The following is a 23,619-nucleotide window of genomic DNA, read 5'->3' as shown; positions in this document are numbered from 1 at the left end:
CCATCCTTTGTTCACAGCAGTCAGTATTTACACTTCTTTTTTGGGCTAGGAAAGTTAAACTGCCCTGTGCTTGAGGATAGTTACTTTCTGGATCTCCAGGCTGGCCTATTCTTAGTATATCTGGGTCGTTCCTAGACACCTTTCACTATTTCAGCTCTTTAAGTACAATCTAACAAACACTTGTTTTAGAATCCAGGCCCTGCCATTTGCTTTGCTGAGGATCCTGCAGCTCTGTCATATTCCAGCATAATTGAACTGCAACACCACTCCATCACATTTCTGGTCAGCTCAGGGGTACAGCTTCATCAAGCAGCAGTCTTTGCAAGCTGAACAGCTTTGCTTACACAGGAGAGGGGAAAAACAAAGCAAACTAAACCAAACACATATCTAAGTCACATAAAGTCCAAAGGAAAAAAAAATAAAAATCAAACTCTTTATTTTTGTTTAAAAAAATACGTATTTGCAGTCATGTGCTAGCTGTTGCCAGTTTACATGGTTCCAAGAAACAACATAGTGCTACAGATTAAATAGTTAAAATAATTTAGGGTATGAATGGCCACTTAATTTCTGGATTAGAAATGCTTTTCACAGGGCGTGCAAAAAATATGTTGCAAATTAGCGATTAATGCTGAAGTGGTATAGTTTAGGTAACATAACAGATACATTAAACTTTTGGTCGTAATTGTATACAAAACATAACAGTATTAAAATACATTATTTTAATAAAAATACTGTTGTGACACTTTATAGCTAAATAAGACATTTTTAGAAATATGGTATGAAATATTTGTTATACAAAAGCATGTTCTTATAGCAGGATTATGTCATAAGATTTAAAAAATTCTATCCAAGCACTTAAAAGCAGAGTCATCTTTTTTTAATAACTGTGATCCACTTGACATATAAAAGTATATGCTGTGTGTGCATTATAGCATTATGTTTGCTCTGCTTGAAACTGGTCAAAGTACAACACTGCATGTGGAGCAGCTGAGTTCTTATATACCACTGAAACTTGTTCAAGAAGATAAAACATCCCATTCTTGTTGCTTAAAATGCAAGAGAAAGGTAGTCTTTATGCACATACTGAGAATAATTTCATGCTACAATCTTTTTTTGCCAGTCTGACCTGTCCAGAGGCTTTTTTCAGCTGGAGCCAACATTTTCTCCCTCCAGCCTCATCACCTCCTCAAACACCTGACTGAGTAAGCCAAAAATAATAATGTTAAAAATTATAACAGGAGCTGACTGGTATGATCTCCAACTGAAACAGACTATCAGCTAACTCTACCAAAATTACCCATTTAAAAATCCCTATTAGAACACCACAGTGTTCATTTCCTGTGATGAATACTGCATGCTTACGTTTACATGAGTGGTCCAGTTGAAATCCTGAATGTCAGCAGTTTAAAACCACAAATTAGTATATAACTACTTTAAGGCATGTAAGAGCACCCTGATAACTGACACTGAGTGGAAAAGACTTCCTTTCAGGAAATTTCTGTCAGCTGCCTTCTCTTCTTTAAAGATGCTAAATCAGAATCATCTTTTGGAAAGATGGTAAGAAGGAGAAATACAGAAAGTTAAGAATGGATTTGATAATTTCAGTTGCTCCTGAAACAGTTTTAAAAGCAGTGATTTACCAGTAAAATACCTCAATTATAAGGCATTCTGGCCATATCACCAATATGTCAGTTGGATTTACCACTAACTAAAACCTAAAAGAAAAATAATCAGATACTACACCAACAGGACAGTACAGGATCAATATTGCCTACCCCTGAGAAGGACTGGGTATAGCAGCACCAATTGGAAAACATTCTGCAATGCCAGCACTGCACTGTAGTCCTATACTGTGGCCCAGCTTCATATGCCCACAGATTATTCTTAAGAGCACTTATTTCAAATAGTATTAGACACAAGAATCCCTTTAGTTGCATTGGTATTGAGTGGAAAAAACAGTGAAAATTATAATAGTGGGCTATCCTATTAGTACAGTCCATTTGTAGTGTTAATGCACTGGTTTAGAGCTGTGTTCCAAACTTGGTAAGCCACTGTCTTCTGTGAGACTACTTGCCTTCTGGTTTTTGGCACCAAAAAAGCTCAGTAGAAATCATGTTGTGCCAGTTTTGAGCAAGATGTCCTGTAAGTCATCTGGCAGTGCCAGTATAATATCATTGATGTGTGTCCGCAGCTTTTTCAGCGTGTCAGTTTTCACAGGAAGATGTTCTCTGTCAGCCTGCAACTGCAAAGGTACCAAAAAACAGGATTTGTACTAAAAATGCAAGGTTACCTTAAGAAATATCCAAGTCATGTATTAGAAAATCTGGAAAATGAATTCCTCATTTGCTGAGTAGGAATTTGGACAACAGCAGGTTTCCTCAGCAACCACACAACAGTGAGAACACTGATTTGGGCTTTCAGAAATAACAACAAAATTTGGTTTTGTTCTTCCCTGGGGATTCAGCTCAGACACAGAGTTCCAACTAATTTTAAAAAACCCCAGCAATACAATGCTTCCAGCATACCCAGATGATATTGGGAAGCCAAATAACTTCTCAGGCATGGCTGAAATTGACTGTTTTGGTTTTTAAAGCCTGAATGAAGGACTGAATCATTAAACTACCTAGATAATTAAGAATATTTGCATTTATGTACTTGCAAATCCAACTCCATAATGCTTTTATGTAGCTAAGTCATGCTCAATTCAGTTACTTACCAGTTTATTTTTTAACTTTAAGACAAGATCCACTGTTTCTACCTCAGTATGCTTCTGACTCCAGAAAACCAAGTTCTAAAATAAAAAAAATTAGGCATTGAATTATTTATGGTTACGTATGTAATTTTCAAAAGAGGTCTTAATCTATACCTAATGTTCAGAATAGGTATTTTCCTTATTCCTATGCCATTTGTTAATCTCATTTTACTCATGCACTGCCTTTACTGTGAACTACAAAAGCTGCTTTATTTGCATGTTTGCCCAGTACTTCACATAACAGCAAAATTGCACACAAACACAATACAAATAAATTAAAGGGAAAAAAAAATCCTGCCAAACAGGCTCAGTTTGAGAAAGAGCATCTACAATGCCAAATGGCAGTGAATGATTACCAAATCAGAACTGCCAGCACAATAAAATATTAAAGAAGTTCAGGGCAGTGCTTACTGTTTCGAGGGCATTAAAGGAGATCACAGTTGATAACTGCTAAGATACAATCAGGAGAATTTTCTTATGGAAGTTCTGCTCCCCTACCCCCTTACAACTCACCTATGGAAGACATTACTTCATGTACAAAGAAACATTTTCTTTTGACCCACAAAATGAAAACAAAGGAGCAGAATCAGTAATAAATTTGTAATACTTTTCCTAGTCTTTGATTAAGTTAATGGCAAAGACAGTTGGATAGAGTCTAAGTTGTATAACTGACCTGCAAATTATTTGGTCTGTTCTACTTGAATAATCTGTTTGGATTTGCTACATTTGTAGTGTTTGGGAATTGACGAGACAAAGGATAAAAATAAATGGCTTTTGAGAAATAAACAGAGCAATTTTGTTTGTTTGTTTTAAAGCTGTAGTGTTGCCTTACTTTGTTTTTGTTGTTCTTATTCCCTCTCTGGCTGTACATCATCATCTCCTCTGGCAATTCCTTTCTCTATCAGTTGTTGCAACTCAAATTATATTGATACCCACTTCAGCTTCTTAATTAAGGAATGGATCTTACATCAGAATAGTTATGTGGCATATTTATAAACAGACTTCACTTCTGAGGTTTCCATTATGATGCATCAGTTGTAGGCTTACTAAATAGATCTAATTAGCTGTCAATTAGAATGTCAAATTTGCTGAATTTTTATCTTTAAAGCTACAAACTATATTGTAACTGAAAATATGCTGTCAAGGATGCCAAGAATGGAAGCTGAATAGAGTAACATTGTCAAGTAAGAGGAAAAAGCTTTTTTTTGGAGGGTGGGTATGTGTACTTTATTTGAAAATACACAACAAACCTAAAAGTACTAAAGGCAGGTTTTACAAAGGATGGCAGTTGTTATGACAAGTGAACTGTATTTCATATTGTTCTCTTGTTGTGTTCTAGCTTGTACGTGTTTAACAAAATCATGTTTTGCTAGATCAGGATTCACAAAACTATCAACAATGCCACGTTCAACCTATGAAACAGGAGTAAAACTGACTTGTGGGAGAATGTATTTTTTATTACAAGATGATAAATATAATCATAAGCACACATTTTTCTAACCTCATTACAGAGTGCTTCTAAATGAAGGGCCTCTAACTTCTGTGTCATTTCTTTCTGCCGGCTCCTAAACCAACCATCAAAGTTGGGCGATTTCAAAAAATGCCTGGTAAAACACCAAATAAAAATATATTTTTTTATTTAAGTACAATGTGGTAACAGTATTTTCTACATCATCAAATGTAATGATATTTGAGATTGAGTAAGACATTAGAACCCTTGCTCTATATACTTTCAAAAAGATGTAATATTGTAAAGTAGAGATTAACATTAATTCTAGTAATTAAGACATAGATTAAGAAAAGAAGGTAAAGAATATGTGTCTGAAACACAATAAAGATTAGGGAATTTCAGGAATAAAGAGATCAAGACTCAGTTTGAAACAGCCTAATTTTTATCTTTGTGTTTGATTGGAAGGAGGAATCAAGCTAGAACCAGAAATAAAACCATGAATAACACTGATCGACAGAAATTTGTAATGTTAGCAAAAAGAGATTTAAGCAAGTAAAATATGCTTAGCCCTATCAATTTATATTAAAGCATATATTCTACAAGAAAGTCTTACTCAAATCAACCCTGATTGTAAGTTTCCTCAGGAAAAAACAGCATTAATATTACTGATCTGTTTTAATTTATATAATTTTTTATGCTGGTGAAAGAAATTACCTGTAAAGTCCTATCCAATCTCCCTTTAAACCTGAGGTAAGCTGTGGTCCTGCTTTTTCCAATGTCTTCATGAAGTCATCTTGGCTAAACTGCCTTAGCTGTGGTGGACTCTACAGACAGGAAAAAAAAGTTAGCAGACTTTAATTTCTCTAATTACCAATTTCCAGCTCTTTCAAATGACACTTCCTTACCTTCCAGGGTGATATGCATTTCTGTAAAGGCATTAAGCTTGCCACGTAACGTTCCTGGGGAAAGGAAAAGGAAAGGTTGTTTGCATAACCAGTATTAAAGATATACAGTCCACATGTGTGTTTACTTATTGCTTGTGACCACAGCATTTTCTCTCCCCAGTGTTAGTACAGGGTGGGGTTGTGCGTATTTACCACATGAGAAAACAGGAGCTTATCTTATATAGACTGTATTTCCCAACTCCAGAACTTTGAGCCACTAAGGTTCAAGAAGGACACGAGGCAAAGAAGGACAGGAAGCAAATGCACATATAGAATATCTATATCCTGAACTTAAGCCACTGGTAAACAACCTCTTTTTCTTTGGAAACAGTCCACAGGTACCTGTGTATCGTGGGTGATTCCAAACAGTAACCACACTTTGCACCAAGTGTTTGGAAGAGATTTTCTGAGTCCCTCACCCAAACACTAGAGTTAGAATTAACCCACAAAAGACTGAGTTGTGGCCATCTCTGCTCTAGCAAGGCTTGGCACAGGCACGGCCAGAGCCCCAAGGTGTCCAAGGCACAGGGAGTGGGGCCACTGCCAAGTGTCAGGTGTGACAGCAGGAGGCAGCTGTGCCTCACCAGCTGGGCCCAGTGCTGGACCCAGGCTTGATTCCTGGAGAGCTACTGGAGAGCTACTGGACTTGGCATAACTCCAGAAAAACTACCCCTTATTACTGGTGTAAAAATCCCATTACTCTAAGAACTCACTAAAGGAATAATGAAACTTTCCGTCAATTCCAAGAAATACCGCCGAAGTATCACACTCTGTGCTTCTGTAGGACGTTTCTGTTGGACTCCCTTAAAAAAAACCCAAAACAACAAATCACAGTCAGTCTGTTACTCCAAAGTATGTAGGCAGTTGTGGTGGGTTTACTTTTTCTGAATATTTATTATGAATGTGTATTCATTTGCCATGTGCCCACACACAGCACTTCCTACCCCAAACCAGGGAAGGAAAGCAAGAGCATCAAGTTCTTTTGTACAGACATTTGTCTTTGCAATTACTGATTTTTGTTTTTTATTTTCATGTAAAGAAACTCAAGGAAAGAAATGTTTCCATAAAGAAGTGTTTGCAAATCAGTTAAAATCTGGAACCTCTGATTCTTACACACCCCATGTGTAAGACTTTTAGACCAAAGAGACCAGAGTGGGGGTGGCAGGGATGGAAAATCTCAACAGACGAACAGATAAAATATCTTTAACTCTCTAAATTATTAAGCTAACTTATTGAGGTCCACCATTCATATAGCTATAGAAGCTGCTAACAAGGCAGCAGCCCTTCTACAGTAAGGGTGTATATACATCTATTTTGTTATGAACTGGGGAAAAGGAACCAGAATCCAGTTTAATGAAACCACTGTACATCACTACACAAAACACACAAATCAGTTGCCATTAAGAAGTGATCTACACCATTACCTTTTGCAACTGCTTAACGATTTCCTCATCTCTGTTCAAGTATGGCTTGTAAGAGGTATAAACACCTAAAGAAAAAAAGCAGCATATAGCCAAAGGAGAAATAAGGTACACCTTTTAAAATGAAAACACTGGCAATTTAACTCTGAAGTTATTACCAGGTTTGGAGTCCAAAGTTTTTAGGTTCTTCAGTTTTTTCACTTTCACCTGCTTTGGAACTTCACCTGCCAAAACACATAGAGCCACCTTACTTGAAGACTATCTAATATTTTAAGGAACATTAGAAACATTGACAAGTATCCAAGTATATACCCAGAAACACCCAGCAAACACATGAATAACAGCAAATAGCCTTTTCATTTCATGTAAGTGTTCCCTGTTGAAAAGAAAAAAAACCTGAAAAGCCACCAAAAACCGAAACAAGCAAAAAGTGAACCAAAAAAACCCCACAAACAAAACCTGCCTAAGGATGACCTTCTGAATCCAAGCAGCCAATTAACATACAGATATAGAGCAGAGAGTAATTATTTTCTTAATTTCATATTTTTATTCCATTTTCCCTTGTTCCCCTTAGTGTAAATACTTTTGGGAACAATCTTTGGTACCTTGGCATAACGAAAATTTGTATAGAAGAAAATAAAATAGTAGCCATGGATTAAGTGTTGTAAGAAAATGAATTTAAGTCTCCTTTGTCATGGGCCATACTAAGGGCTTTTGTTTTCCCAGTTTATCCTGCTCCAACCAGAAGACCCTAAACCCTGTTCACAGTATTACAGCCTCATCAGAACCTTCCTCCTAAATCTATTTGGATGCTTGACTTTAGAAACAGTAACAGTTAAATTGCTCTTGGAACTGCAGAATGGGGAGAAAACGAAGGAAAAAAAACCAACAAAAGATAATCAGAACCCCTCTTTGTCCCTAAAGAAATAAAATATAAATTTTTTAAAGACAGGTCAGCCAGATATATCTGTAGAACTTCCTGACTAAGCATTTCCCATAGCTACATCAAAACTCGAATTTCATACTTGAAACTGTGTATCAGATTTGAAGGCCACCTGTTTAAATGGATTTGCAAAGGTTAATTAAGACTCTACTTTCCAAACATTAGCTACACAGCAGCAAAGCAATTCTTCACCACACTACCCTAAGCACCCACAGGTATTCTGACCATAGACAGACATGGTGTTTTAAAGTTAAGCAAAACCTTGCCTAATTATACTGAACACAGTATGCAATCCTTAATTCAGTGCGCTCAGAAGTTAAAATTAACTTCTTCTACCAAAATTAATTTTATGGTGTTTTATCTTAATTGCATATTTATGCATTCCCACTGTCAGAACAGCATAGTGAACCTGTAGCAGCAAACAGCTACATTCAGGAAATTCACACCATAATTAGTGGTGGCAATTGGCACGTTACCCAAACATCACATGAAAATTTTACTGAATCGTGTAAGGAAATCATCCAGACTGAACAATTAATAATTACTGGAATACTGCCAGATTAGAAATATAATATCAAAATATTGTCAACAACTTTTTAGATTACTGTAACATTCAAACATAGCTTTCACATGGGTCTCATAGTCTGCGCTGGCTGTGACTAATTTATTATATTCTACTCACACTAAAATTAACATCAATAATATATTATGTCTCATTTTAATACCTTATTAGCAGACATACAAATTCAGGATTCTGTGAAAGGTAAAACATTATTACTAATGAGTATTACTATCTTTTGCATTTAAGATACTAGATTTGAAAAGACACAGAGCAGTCAAGATTCTAATTTCACTTGACAGACTTACATCCATGAAAATTTAGTTAGCATTAAACTAAATAAATGGAACGTAATTACATATGTTTGTAAATAAATAAGCACATAATTAGATGTGTTTGCACAGGATTGCAGAAAATATTTTTATTTTACCTGGAAGTTTGATATCTCCAATTCGAATAATGTGAGGCCAGTGCTGAAGTGTTTTAGCAAAAAAGGGATTTGTCACCCCTAGAATGACAGATGGCCTAGAAAAGTAATGACAATGTTTAAAATATGACAGCAAGAGCTTCAGCCTTAACAAACAGAGAAGATCAACTTAAATTCTTTACTTGAAATTATTTTGCTTTGGTATTTAAGAGTTAAATTTTAAATTGCACATAAGACCACAAATGCTTACCAAAGTTTCAATGTTTTAGAAAATAAGACAGGTATCTTAAAGTACAAAGAACAACAACTGCTGTTGAATAGAATAAAAATGACATCATCTGCATAGACTTGGCTAAATTCTGACCACTTGCAATGGTGAGAAAAGCACATTATCTGTTACTAGGGTTTTGTGATGTGTTGGATTTTTGTTTGCTTTTTTATGAGCAGGAATCTGACCCATACATGCAAGACAAATTGCTACTTTTCAAAGTTTGATGATAACAAACTCTCAGTACTTGAATGTGCATGTCATTAAGAAAATGAGACACTTAAAATCCCACTTGCTTTAAGCAGCAGTTATCAAGTGATGCAGCACAAGCACTTTGAGAGCACCGTGCCCCAGCTCACACTCTGCCAGATTTTTCTGCCTGCTCTGAGCTTGGCACCTGGCTTGGGGGGTGCACAGGGGCACACGGGGAACAAGAGGCAGTAAGAGCACAGTGCTGCTGCTACAGCATAGGCCTGCAAAATTTGGGATTTATAGCACTGATATGATGAGGTATGAACATGTTTTTCAACATAGCGGTTGCCATCCATTTCAGAGTCAAACATCAGCTAAGGAATATAGCAGTAAGTCTCACTGAAACTGCCATCTTAAAAATAGTTTATCATCATTTTGTTGGACTGGTCTTAGAAATCCCAAAGTTTAACACTTTCTGTACACTACCCATAAGTTTCCCTGCTCCCCTCTATTATTAAGATAATAAAATACACAGAATTGGCATAATTTGGACTCTTCATATTCTTAGAGCCATGGTTTTAAAAACCTATTTCGAATCTTTCCAAATTTTTGTTTTCCATAAGAAAGGGCAATTTCATCTCTATTTCAAATACTAATCCCTGTAGTGACCAACCTTTCTAATTTACTACAGAGGAGTGGATGGAATTTTGAAACATGGGTTACTGAAGTTTAACCAAATTCTTCCTGGAATTATTTTTAGAAACTAAATTACATACTGCATGACCATTCCCATGAAATACAATCTAAAACATATTGCCTGTGTTTATGTGTTTCTCCACTGCTCTATCTCTGGCAATACACCCGTTGAGAGGAAAACTACAGTTAAAAAAACAACAAAGCAAACAAAAAATCTAAATCAACAATCTCTGCCTGTTCTGACATTAGAAGAAATTTATATTAAAAGATGACTGAATCTAACAAATGCACTCAATTCCAAAATCAAGCTGCATTTAAATAATGTATATTAAGAAACACAGGAGGTGTAGGCTCTCAAAATAAGTGGATTTAAAAAAAATAAAGGTAGAAAAAAATGTGTCTTTATAGCAGTTTCAAACATCACTGGTTTTGGACATTCACATTCTTAAGAAAATAATGTCTGACTTATTTACATTAATAACCTAATAAATTTAGTGAACAGATACTTGATTTTTAAATTGCCTCAACTAGGATACCAACTGGCTTAGCTTTACAAAACAGCTGTATGGATACTAAACTGTAAAAGTCACTTTGTTTAGCAGTTAATTAAAAATTAAAACAATTACAGCAGAATTTCCCAAGAAGCTACTCTGGAGCTGGTGTTGCACAGACAAACCCTCATGGAAAAGCAGGAACTTTTCTTGGGTTCATACTTGCAGTTTGACTTACTCTGTACAGAAGTATCCTATGAAACTCAAGCCTGGTTTAATTATGGCATTGTTTTGTAACTTTGTCTTATCTAACTGGAATAAAAATTTAAATCAGCTAATTACTGCACTCTGCATGATAATCTCACCAAAAGAAAGAAAAAAGTCTAAACTTAATTCTCTAATTACAGAAATCCAGAATAGTTAAACAGTACTTTAATACAAATTTATGGTCATGAGTGGCTTTGAGCAACATCTTCTCCAGAGAGTCTGATTTACTTACGGGGCTTGTGTGCGAGTTGTGTATTCTTTGAATTCACTGTCGTGGATGGTGAAGTATGGCCTGAAATCACTGCAGTACTTCAGTGGTGAAATACAGCTGCAAGGTACAAGAAGGATGAGCTTGGTTTATGTACTCAGTGCAAACCTTCATGAAAGACACAAGCAGATCTAGAATTTGTAATGCTTTATTCACACTCAGATAATATGAAGATCCACTCAGCTGGAATCTTACACTGACTCCTTTAGCCATAGTTAGAAAGCTCTACTACATTTACCTAACAAGGGCCAACACAGTTTCTGAAGATTCTGCTGGTGATGGTGCCATCACAACAAGTGGTTCGCCCAGCAGCACCAGCTCCCAAAGCATCTGAATGTGGAAGAACACCGGACAGAAACACCTAAAGACAGATTGAGGTATTTTAATACATTTCACATCATAAAATACATACTTCTTCTGGTTAATAAAGGCATAAAAAAGAAGTTTGTTTGAAAAACATAGTAGTAATTTGAAAAACATAAAATACTCTTGTAAAATGGAACATTTAATGAACTTGCTTATTTATTGCAGTTTCAGTCTGTATATTGTCGAAACTGTGTTTTAGCAAACTTTACAGAAAAAAAATATTTAAACCAACAATGATAAATGTTAGCTTACAAGCCATGAAATGTGTTAAGGAACTGCCATAAATCAAAAACATGTGGGAGTTCACAGCTAGGAATTAATCAGTCCAACACCTACCTGAAAAGATCTACTTCATGAACAGTCGGTAAAGCCATGGAGATCTGAGCATCTGCCTAAAAGACATCGCAATGCTTGGTTTTTACTCATCAGAACACCTAGGTATTAAATGAAATGGTTTCCCTTAAATGCTTACAGACAGTAGACAGGATATAGTCTAATTATTTATGCACTGCTGCAGTGTATAGTACATTATCTCCACAACTACCTTTGTGTTCTATGACCAAGACATCTCCCAAGACACACACACCCCACACACCACCCCCACTTGCAGGCATATGGCTTTCAGTCCAGAAAATGTATAAAATACTGAAGTTGTTTCCAACAACTGCACATGAAGACACAGATTAGTTTTATAAACATCTTCTACGGCTAAAGACTTTTAATTCTGGATTCATCCTCAAAAAAACCCAAACTATCCAAACATTAAAAGGATGTTCAGGTTAATAATTTTGTCAGCCAATTATCCTCTTCCAGGACCTGGATATCTCTACATGCTCAGGGTAACTGGGTTAGAATACACTTTCTAAGAAGAATACAAATCTGGACTACTCCATTGAAAGTTCCAAAGACTGTGGATTTCATTATTATCATAGTATATGATGATTTGCTACCAATCTTTTCCAACTAACAAGTTTAAAGAATGAAAGCAGATCTGTAGCTTTGCCTGGGGCTATATACAATATCAGTATCTAATCACTACCTGGTGCATATTCTGTACTATCGGTGCTGTTCCAGGCTTGTCACGATATGTTGGAATCCGCAACTTGGAAAGAAAAAGAAAGATTTATTTTCCCTTGTATTGAATCCAGCAGACACTTAAAATGCTGACTTAGAGACAACCTGTAATACTGAGAGGATATACTACAGCATGATGCTTATTTACTCTACAGAACTTCCACCTACAGAATTTCCAATTGAAAATTGAGTAACAGAATATGAAAATAATACTCCAGTTTAAGAAGAGACTATTGGTAAAGTAATTCAAAACTGTTACTGTAATTTCAATAAAAATACCGCTACATTTTGGAAACAATGATCTGAAATAAGGTCTTGGGGATTTAAAATGGTACAAAATTACTTTTAGAAAGAATTCTCTCCTAAAACATCAAGATGTTCTGGCAAGTGAGACTTGCCAGAATCCTAACAGTCTGATCATAAGTATGCTTCTCTGGCCTCACAGTTTGCATCTGTTTGTCTTGAATACTACAAATTTAATCATAGTGGAAGCTGGTATGCACAAATGGATGCCACTTACACACAACACTTAAAACTGCCCAAACAGTATAAAAAACTAGGGGCAATATCACTGGACACTAATTATGGCTTTACTCAGTTTAGGAATGCAATTTCAGTTCTCATGGGTAAGAATTATTGATTAGATAAACGCAGGCAATACCCAAAGAAAACATATCTGACACTTTATCACCCAGCATCCAGAACCATTCTATTAAATTTCTACTTTTAGTATAGTTTCAGAAACTTCTTTCTCTCCCTGGTGATGCACACATGTATTTCCATGGACTTGAGAGTATCTACTGAGAAGGTGCTTCTGGCTGTAACCTCCGACTCCATCAAATCCATTTAACTGCGTTTCATATGGATCATGAAATTAATACAACTCCCAAAGGCCCAGTTCTTAACCACTGTTTAAACTCAACAGTTCTTCACTGTGCCCTAGATACAACTTCTTCAGCTTTCTTCAGACATCTTTCACTGCCATTAAAAAAAATATAACAGCATAAGCAATTATTTCTAGTGTGTGGGACAAAAAAGATTTTTACTCATCAACTTTCAGGAATGAGAATGGTTTTCATTAATATATTTAATTTCCTTGACTGGAATTTAACTCTCAGTATTTTCAAGTGCTACTTTGTGTTTGATTTGACAAACATAATTAGTACTAAAGTCTCCTAGAATGCAAATTCCAGTGTGATAATACAGACACTACAACTAATAGTTGTATTGAAACATCACTTTTTAGTGACTACTAAAATTAAATATTAACCTAAGCACTATAAAAGATCCTCCCCTCCTCCCCTCAATTAAAACACCTAATCAAGATCTCCCAGACCTTCACTCTGAGTGCTGTAAACATCTACTCCTGTTCGGAAGAACAGGACAATGAAAACAAGGCAGTGAGGAATTGTAAAGTGAAAGGTGGGGAAAACACCCTCAGGGAAGAACAAGTGCAGGAGTCCTTACCTTCATTATAAGACCCATAATAGGCAACTGCAGAACTTTCCCTGGAACTGGAGGTGGCCAACGATCAACGTCACTACAAACTGAAAGAAAAATACCAGGGTTTCTGCAAGCTGTAAACCATGATCACAGAGTCACCTCTGTGCACACTTGAAATTAGTGCTAATAATCCACAGAGTCACCTCTGTGCACACTTGAAATTAGTGCTAATAATCCACAGCAGTTCTACTTGTCTCTCAATTACACTAAAGTTTTACAGCCTTTTGGACATTATGTATTACTCCATTAGAACTGTAAAGATTTTCATTTCAAGAAAACAATGTTCTTTGGTCTTCCATTTTATGTAGAAACAAGACTTAAAATTAGTTGAAGAAATGTTATCTGAGAAATCATGAAAGTACATACTAAAAAAATTTGAAAAGAACCTGCATTTATGTATATTGGCTACTGCAGAACCAATAAACACCAGCAGTTAAGGAAAAAGCTGGTTTGTAGCTTGGCTAGAAAGTTTTCCAGCATTTTCTTGTAAACCATTATGAATATAATACATAATTATCATAGTTTCTGCAGAACTTATTTTGCTCATAGCACAACCTCTCAAGAAAACAGGTGACTGAAAAATGCAATTCTTTTATGGTTTACACAAACTGTTGGTCAGTGAAAACACAACAACATTTAACAAAACAATTAAAGTTGTATGGGGCAGGCACAGTACACAAAACAGAGCTCTTCCAGGCAAAGAGCAAATAACTTTTCTATTTGTCTTTCTCCAGCTCTTTCAGCTCTGCAGTAAGGCTGAGGCACCTGATACCAGCACTGCTCTGTCACTTTTTCCATTTGGTCAAAAAACAAACAAATCACACACACAAAAACCAAACCTCAAGCAGGATGACATTTGTACAGCTGCTTAGCAAAAGCTGTCAGACTGCCCAAAAAGACTTGGGTGGTGAAGAGTGCAAAGTAAGGACTGCCATCAGCTCCTTGTGCTCAACAACTGGTCCTGAAACACACACAACCCTAGATGTGTTTCAGGAGGGACCTCCAACTCTCCCAGGGAAGATCCAGAATTGAATTTAGCTCTGTTCAATGATCTAGAAGTCAAGCCAGTTTGCTGAAACTTCAACCCTCTACCCTATGAGAAGACAAAACCACAAACTAGAACACCACAGTGCTGTTTATTTCTCCAGAAGAAGTATGTGATAGAGTAAGAGCTCAACATTACAGGATCACTACCTGCTTCCAAGAAAGCTTCACTTTTTTCAAAATATTCTGGTGCTATTTGCTTAAGCATGGTACGAAAGAGATGGACATAAGGCAGCTTGCTGATGAGGACCAGCGACTGGAATAAAGAGTAACAAAACAGATTTTCAGTCAACATTTTCCCTCAATTCTACTGCACCTGTTACTCTCACACCACACCAAGTGGGACTTCTCTCACACATGCAAGCCAACCACACATCTGACTACAGGCAAACTGCAAACAAACAACCCCCAAAACTTCCCAACTTTTTGTTTTTAAACACAGACACAAAACTATCTCTTCTGACAGCAGAGCTGCAACATAGCATAGCTGATGTAAAATTAGACCAATTTACTATAAATTAACAGCTAATTTAGCTGGAGAGCAAGACAGTTTTCCTGCTCCTCTGCAGTCACTGAAAAATAATTGATTTCCAAATTAATATTTTCCTAAAAGAACTGAAATTACCTTCTGAAAATAGCCTCTTTTTAATGATTTGTCTCGAACTTGTCTGAAATACACATAGCCATAGTAATATGCTGAGTCCTTCTGCAAAAGAAAGGGAAGAATTCAATACAACCAACTGTTACTGCCCTCCTTTTTGAAGCATTCAACATTCAGTTTAAAAGCCTATTCCCCTGTGAGCTCCAAAGTTTATTAGATACAATAAACTAGAAGGATTACTGTGTTTATTAGCATTATCTTTTTTAGTAAGTACTTCAAAGAGAAATCATCATGGGGAAACAGCTGTGCTTTCTGGCTTTACTATTTTTATATCTACATTCTCCTGACACACTGTGAAACCAAAACCAGAAATAATTCTTGAGGAATAAATCAACTTTCATAATTCTGCAAAGTAGCACTAAAAATATTTTAGCAGTTAAAAACCTTAAAGCCCTGACTTGAAGAGATAAAACCTAGTCTTTCAATGTGTTAATTTCACAAAAGATTCTTGGAGTATTAAGAAGTAGGCTCTCACATTTCAAAGACAAGACATCAGCTTCATCCTTCCTACAAACAGGAATTCAAGTATTTGCCACATAAACAGAACTAAATTCAGTTTGAGAATCAGGCTCCCAGAGGTCTCAATACTCCCTATGGACATGATGAGAACAACTTTTGGCCACTACCTCTTTTAGGTAACTTCTCCACCTTCAAAAAGTGAAGAGTGGAAACTGAGACAGCCCAAGTTGCTTGGAATTTTTAAAATTAAGTTATAAAGCACTTCACATTTCCACAACAGTAATGGTTCTTACAACTTGATCTACAGGTTCCTAGTAAATAATGAAATAGATTTGGGCTTCTACTCAATTCCTTGCAATCCAAAATCCATACTAATAAAACAAAGAATAGTTAATAAAACTATTATTATTATTATTATTATGAATTTTTATTATGATTATAACAACATGCTACAACAAACATGAGTTTTGACTTTCAGGACATCCAGTTCAGAGATTTTTCTTTCCAAACATTATATTTAAAGGTGGAGACCCACAAATAAGCATTACCCAAAAGAAATTTAACTTCTTTTTTTTCTCATTTCCAACCTTTAAGTAAACTGGTAGATCTCTATCCAATTGGTCCAGAAAACAACACAAGGAGACTTTCCTTCCAGGAGACCGTCGGAATCTAAAACAAAATTGTGTGTCCCCAAGACAACCTATATAGGGGAAGAGATAAATGACAGACAGACAGCATTCTGAGTTTGTGCCTTGGTTAATATCAGCACTTGCTTACAGCCAAAGAGGTATCAGAGTTCTGGTTCACCTATCTTGCATTGCCCTTGTGAACATTATAATTTTATAAGTGGAAAATTTGGCATCTTTGTCAATAGTAAATATACTGTCTGCAACAAAGAAAGAAAAGTCACTGCCTCACAGTGATTATCATGTCCTCAAACAGGTCAAATGGCTCTCCTACTGCCATTCCCCATTTCATTAGCATGCCCATATAGTTTTGACCATCTTAGCCATGTCATCCCTCTGCTACACGGCTGCACTTCCTTTACCTCTTTTTGTGACACCATACAGTTCACACAGAAGTCACACTGTAGGAGTGCATTATGCTGATGTGTAACTCCACAGGCAGGTCTAGGATTCATCATTTTGAAAGCTGCAAAGCTAATTGCTGAAAACTGAATGAAATTGAGTAGGACTTCCCAGTAATATCCCCAAGGAGCAAAGTTTTCCTCAATTTCCATCAAAATGAATTTCTTAGAGAAAAACGTAACTAATTCTCCACGGAACTGTTCCACCAGACTTTTCAGTTCCATTTCATCTTCTCTTTCAGTCACACACATTCTGCTGCAACAAGCACAGACAGCCCAGCCCCCGAGCCAGATGCTCTGGCTGTGCAGAGGAACACTGACATGCACAGAGCCCCCAGGTCTGAGTCTCAGAACCCCTTGAAGCTGCAGTCAGCAACCCTCCATGCACCAAGACAAAACCAGAAGTAGCAAGACATGGTGAGATGGGACCATTGCATTCAAGCAGGTAACAAGCAAGGATGCAATGATAAGAAAAACCACAGCACGTGCCAATAACACAGCACTAAACATTTGCTTCAACTTTTCAAAGCTTGTTCCCTTCATCCAAAGGAAAGAAGCCCTCATGAACTATTATAAAACCTACACAAAGAAGACCTAAACTATCCTTAATCATTACTATGTTGAAATATTCAGAATATGATGTCTTCTTATTTAACAAGCTCTTGCAGAGAAGATTGGCAAATGTCTATTCTTTTTTCAATTATCCATGCAAAGAAGATAAAGCATTGTTTTAAAAATGACTGTACTGCAAGACTCAGCTTAAAACCACAAGTGTTGTGTTCTAGTAGCTCATTAAATCAATTGTCTCCTCTAAATTCACAGCCACAAGTACCAGAATAATATCTCTTTGTAGCATTAAGAGAAAAAAGTTGAATTAACCTTTTGAGCCATGAAAACCTGGGATGGGCTGACCTCAAATTTAGCTGCAAGCTAATGACTTCCTTCACTGCTCTATTACATAAAGCTTTTCTTTTTATGCTAAGGTCTATGATGAAAAAATAAATCCTAACAGACAGGATACACTTCCAGCCTTGTGGAAGGCAGGTTTTACACAGGTTATTCCCTCTAAATCATTTGAAACTTAAACCTACCAAGAACGATCAAGAACCAACAGTTCTTAATAGGGACATTATAAAAAGCAAAACAGTGGAATTTTTCCCTGCTGAAAGTAAAACCTCCTCATATATACCTATTCTGCCTGCAGCAGAATACTACACTCTTATTTGAAAAAATACACAAAAAGTTTGAAGAAAGCAACCTTTGTTCCTAACACATGGTTTTGTACCTTCAAGATACCTTTTAAAGACTGAAAATATTTATAACCATTAACAATAAGACTAATTAGAAGATACAGTTAACTCAGATTTCAGTAACAGAAAGAAGCTGTGCCTCTATTTGCATACAGAATAGCAAGAACAGAGAAAACACCTTAATTTCAGTGACATTTAGACAAAGGAGAAAAACTAGCCAAAATACTTTGTAGAATTATGTAAGAGAGAGCTCACACACATTAAAAGCACACATCTGCATCACCCCCTATCCAAGCTGTCATACTGCAGAGCATCCAAAAGCACAATCAATGCAGTTACAGGCACAATGCTGGTCCTGAAATTTTGACTTCTGTACAGAAATGAATGTGAAAGAAAGTGTCTGAACTTCTGTAATTTCTTTTTGCAGGTGGTCCAACCCATCAGCTACATGTCCCAATTTCTCCTTGGCAGCAGAAGAGCAGAAGCTAAGATTCAAGAATAATTTAACAAGCAGGACCACACACAGCTCCAGGCACAGCAAGAACAGAGAAGATAGCTGAGGTTTTCCTTTCACAACTGTTCTTTCAAAATGCTTTTGAATTTAAAAGTCAGTTTCACTGTTATGAACTCAGAAAATATACATTTAGTCCTTTATGAGAAGAGGGTTCCATATACTTCCATTTGATCTATTAAATCCTTCAAATTCCATGCCTACTCTCCTCTCTACAGTAACAATACTATTATTTTATTTAAATAGCAAGATTAAGATGTTCATTCTTTACTTGCCCAGTATTCTGAAATGTCTGCACAAATGTCATCTGGAAGGTCTTACACACTTACATAAACCAGAGAAGAATCCTCAGACCTTACTGCAATGCAGACAGTTGCAGTTTTACATTTAACCTTAGCTGCAACATTTCTGTATTGCAATGTTAATTAAGATATATAAATATGTACTTGATCTAAAGCCCAGAATACATCCTGTCAAATTCTTTTTTAACACAGTTTATTCTAACAACAGACTACAAAGAGAAGAAAGCACTTACCCGAATTAGAATCTGGAAAAGACAAATAGCAAATATTGGTTTTCTAAAGGGCAGGGAAAAGAAAAGAGAGCTGTTATATTTCCTGAGATATAATATATTTATATTTCCTAAGCTAAAACCAAATGATATATAGCAACTATGACTTACCTCTTTATCTGTGAGTTTGGAATGTGGAGGATATATCACCTACAGGAAAAAACCAGTATTATTTTATTTGAAAATAAATTGGGCAGAAGCAATAAATTTCCATCAAATATTTTAACAGTACAACCCTTGAACAGCTGTAGGACAACCCCTTCCCAGCTGTAGGACATTTTCAATTGTAAGCTATTAATATTATGTCTCAGTTCTTATCTTCATATGCTTTTAAGCTTTCTTCATCACCCATCTTTACAAGGTATTTTGGATGCCAGTTAGAGACCACACATGTTGATTTAAAAAGGCATATTCAGAATATACATTCAGAGTAGTTGAGATTTTTTTGTGCAAAAGGTCTCAAAGGAGAGCAAGATTACATCTTTTAGATTTAACTGGTACATGCAAAACGTAGTAGATGATTACATTTAAAACAAACACACATTATTGTCTGAAATCTGTTGCAATCAAAAGTTAGGCTGGAGTAACAAAATTCAACCACAAAACAAGATCTCTATTATTACCAGCTCTTGGAGGATGAACACTAGTCCCTAATGACGTCTGTGGAAGCTCAAGGAATAAACTCGAAGTCATGGCTTTTTGTACTTACAGAAAAACAAACAGATCATGTAGTAAGTTTGCACAACACAGAAATCAACAATGATGCAACACAGCTAAGAAGCAGAAGCACAATTACTTCCGAAAATAAAGGATGTACAAAATCAGTGATTATGCAAGCAGCTGGGAACAGAACACACACTAAAGAGGACAAACCTCAGACACCTAAATTTCACCTAAAAGGGTCCTCAAAACAACACACAACCTCCTCCAAAACTCCTGAAATGTGTGGCTAGCTTATAAGCAGAAAAAATTTGACATAAATTCCAGAGAAATTGACATAAATGATGTTTCAAAGAAGGTTTCAGGGCTTCCAAAGATGGGACCTAAAGCAGAAAAAAAAGCAGAAGCTGAATGCAGGAACAGTAGCTTCATGCAGTCCTCATCTTACCATACAGCTAACATCCCATTATCTCATTCAATCTTGTTCTACCAAATGCAAGTAAATTTATTTCCTGGTAACACAACACTATCCTACTCTATAGAAAACAACAGATATACCCACTGGCTGATCTCTGACTAAGCACCTTTCTGTCCTCCAGCCATAAAGTCTCCAGTGCATTTTTTTCCCCTCAGTCTCCTATCAAATGGTGGCCAGCTGTGTAAGACATTGTTAGCACAACTGAAGCTGAAAGCAGGCACCAGTGGAACACCTGCATTCTGCATGCAGTAAACCTAGCACTGTCTTTTTTTCAACTCTTAGTACTTTCCTTTGCTATCTTATGCTAAGCAGCTGTACACTAAATGTAAATTTCAGAAGCTGAATGATGCTGAATTACCCATATTTAGTCAGAAGACTGGCATACAGATGAATTAATACTCGTTCTCCTCACTAGCAGGTGTTTCTTCCCAGAATTCCTATATAAACTGAAGCTAATTACTCTTCCTGCAGCTACATACTGGGGAAAAAAAAAAAAAAAAAAAACAAACAAAAAAGCCCCAAACAAACAAAACCAAAACCCAACAAAACAGGCCTTAGTTCTGTAGACATTTTAAATCTCATTTTATATATCTAGTTAAACTAATGAGACTGTCAACTGAGAAGTCTCAGCCAGGACAGAGGCTGGGCTTCCCTCAGCCACTGAGCACAGCAGCTGCCCAAGTCACAGGTTATACAGAAACGTTTGTCTTTGTTGTTATCACCACCTTGTAACATCAAGGGAAGAGAACTCAGATAATTAGCATAGTATCCTGGCATTATCTGCACTTCTTTGTGGCCAACAGTCATGTATTTTACATACTGTAATAGCTTGGTTGAATTTTAGGCCAGTCTGCCATGCATTTACACTGGCACCCCATTAAGGCAAGAGAAAGAAAAACAGACTTTCCCTGCAGACCAAGAGTTCGATGCGCAGTCACATGGTGACCAGGGTGAAACAGGATGTGAAAGTGACCCGAACAGTAACTCTTCTCTCATTTCCCAGCACTGTGAGCTCCCCGCGCCCCCTCCAAGCGGTGCCACAGCTGTCCCTGTCCTCCCCAAGCAGTGCCACAGCTGTCCCTGTCCCTGCCCTCTCCAAGCGGTGCCACAGCTATCCCTGTCCCTGTCCTCCCCAAGCAGTGCCACAGCTGTCCCTGCCCCCCCAAGCAGTGCCACAGCTGTCCCTGCCCCCCCAAGCAGTGCCACAGCTGTCCCTGCCCTCCCCAAGCATTGCCACAGCTGTCCCTGCCCGTGCCCTCCCCAAGCATTGCCACAGCTGTCCCTGTCCCTGCCCTCCCCAAGCATTGCCACAGCTGTCCCTGTCCCTGTCCTCTCCAAGCGGTGCCACAGCTGTCCCTGTCCCTGCCCTCTCCAAGCGGTGCCACAGCTGTCCCTGTCCCTGCCCTCTCCAAGCGGTGCCACAGCTGTCCCTGTCCCTGCCCTCTCCAAGCGGTGCCACAGCTGTCCCTGTCCCTGCCCTCTCCAAGCGGTGCCACAGCTGTCCCTGTCCCTGCCCTCTCCAAGCGGTGCCACAGCTGTCCCTGTCCCTGCCCTCTCCAAGCGGTGCCACAGCTGTCCCTGCCCTCCCCAAGCATTGCCACAGCTGTCCCTGTCCCTGCCCTCTCCAAGCGGTGCCACAGTTTTCCTGCCTGTTGCACAGAGAGCACAGCTGGGAGCCGCAGCCGTGACACTGCCACGGGCCGGCACCTAGCTTGAAGGAAAACACTTCAAACCTGTAGAGAACCTTCCCGCACACCTCAGCGACCTGGAGAACGCTGTTAATGATGAAGATCACTCACTCACTCCTTATTATCACACTTTTTAACACCTAGATGCCATAGAAACCAGCGCTATTCGTACGCAAAGAAAGCCGACCATGTACTTCATACAAATCTCGGGAAGCGATGCAAGCCATTTACAAGCGCCCGCTGCCAGCACAAGCAGCGCCACGAGCAGAGCTGCACCAGCCTCGCCCGGGACAGCCGAGCCGGATCACCGGCTCCTGCCCGCTCGCCGCTCCGGGTGCTCCGTACAGCCACGCTTCCTCAAGCACGGCCGAGCTTCCCCCGCCTCTGTGCAACACCGGGGCCAGAGGAAGGGCCCGATTCCGGCGGGGCCCCGCCGCAGCCCGCAGGGCGAGCGGTGCCTCCCGCCCGCCGCCGCACGTACCTCCACGGCCTGGCCCAGCTCCAGGTCGAAGCCCACCACGCACACGCAGTGCAGCCAGGCTGAGAAGCGGTCCCAGGGCAGCAGCGATAGGCACTGGTCGGGACTCTCCGGCTCCGCAGGCTCCGCATCCTCCGCAGCCACCTCGGCACCACCCGGCCCTGACTCCGGGCCCCGCTCCCGCCGCGACATGGCCCCGACCCCGGCCCCGCCGCGCGGAGTCAGGTGACTCGTGTCGCCCCGCCCGCTCCCCCGGAGCCGCTCGGAGTGGGAGGGGCCAAGCGGGCACCGAGGGGAGGCCAAACCATTCCTGCGGGGAACGGGGGGAGGTGGGGGCCGTAGGGAGGGAGCGCCCCCGCGCGGCCCGCCAGGGAAGGGGCGCGGCGCGCCCGGGCCGGCCCGGCCCCTCCGAGCGGGCACCGGGCGGGCGGAGCCGGTCGGGCGGGGAAAGCGGCTCCTCTCTCGGGGCCGCAGGCACCGCACCCGGCCCCGGGTGCTTAGCCGGGTGCTCGCGAGGGCAGCTCTGCAGGTAACGGATCAATCGGCTTTCTGTTCTCTTTGGCATGTCAGTGGCAGCACCTGCTGGGGGCCGCCGTGGCTGCCGAGTAATTAACAGGCGTGTGTCCATCGTGAGCGATGCACGGCTGAGCACCGCACGGGAGGGACATGGAAATGCCCCTCTGGCTCATGGCTGGACAGCTTCAACCTCACGGGAAACTGGGATAATAAAAAAAGCATCTAAATCTCTTAAACCCTCTTTTAGTGCCTTAGCCAAAGCCCAAGCTCTTTAATAATGTAAGAGCTTTCAAATATTCTTTTAATACAGTCCAACAGCTATTTATATTTCATTATGAAACATTTTGTAGAGTTAAAAGTGCTAAATAGCTACTTTATTTAACAAAAAAAAAAAAAATCATGCACTCACCTCACCTAAAACTCCTGACCTCTTTTAATTAAATTATTCACACCAGACTTTTGGTTGGCTGCTACTAGAACAGCTTCAGCAGCAGTAGGTGTGGATGAGCTGCTACCTGAATCACTACATGCCATTTTTTCTCCAGAACAGGAGTTGTAAATATTAAAACCAAGATGATAAATCTATATATACTTA

At 38.8% G+C, this 23,619-nt stretch overlaps 1 protein-coding gene across 3 annotated transcripts; it reads right to left on the bottom strand.

Moving 5' to 3' along the window:
• Positions 1-411: 411 nt before the first annotated feature.
• DENND6A (DENN domain containing 6A) lies at positions 412-22,838 on the bottom strand. 3 transcript variants are annotated; one of them, XM_041425634.1, is made up of 20 exons: positions 22,512-22,834; positions 19,316-19,354; positions 19,169-19,211; positions 16,373-16,485; positions 15,291-15,371; positions 14,816-14,921; positions 13,586-13,665; positions 12,084-12,146; positions 11,381-11,436; positions 10,917-11,039; positions 10,643-10,738; positions 8,500-8,594; positions 6,726-6,791; positions 6,571-6,635; positions 5,860-5,949; positions 5,108-5,161; positions 4,917-5,026; positions 4,254-4,356; positions 2,717-2,791; positions 412-2,242 (listed from the first exon to the last, which is right to left on the bottom strand). In XM_041425634.1, exons 1-20 carry the CDS (start codon positions 22,698-22,700, stop codon positions 2,111-2,113), a joined length of 1,779 nt encoding a protein of 592 aa, XP_041281568.1. In that variant the 5' UTR covers positions 22,701-22,834; the 3' UTR covers positions 412-2,110. The 3 variants fall into 3 exon arrangements, with proteins under 3 accessions (XP_041281568.1, XP_041281569.1, XP_041281570.1); XM_041425635.1 differs by lacking the exon at positions 12,084-12,146 and having other exon boundaries at positions 22,512-22,836; XM_041425636.1 differs by lacking the exons at positions 14,816-14,921; positions 15,291-15,371; positions 16,373-16,485 and having other exon boundaries at positions 22,512-22,838.
• Positions 22,839-23,619: the final 781 nt, after the last annotated feature.

Source organism: Onychostruthus taczanowskii, unplaced genomic scaffold, assembly GCF_017590055.1.
Source record: "Onychostruthus taczanowskii isolate IOZ18803 unplaced genomic scaffold, ASM1759005v1 scaffold9, whole genome shotgun sequence".
In the NCBI taxonomy this organism is placed as follows: domain Eukaryota; kingdom Metazoa; phylum Chordata; class Aves; order Passeriformes; family Passeridae; genus Onychostruthus; species Onychostruthus taczanowskii.
Note: the sequence above shows the minus strand (reverse complement) of the source record. Positions and strands in the feature narration are given on the sequence as shown.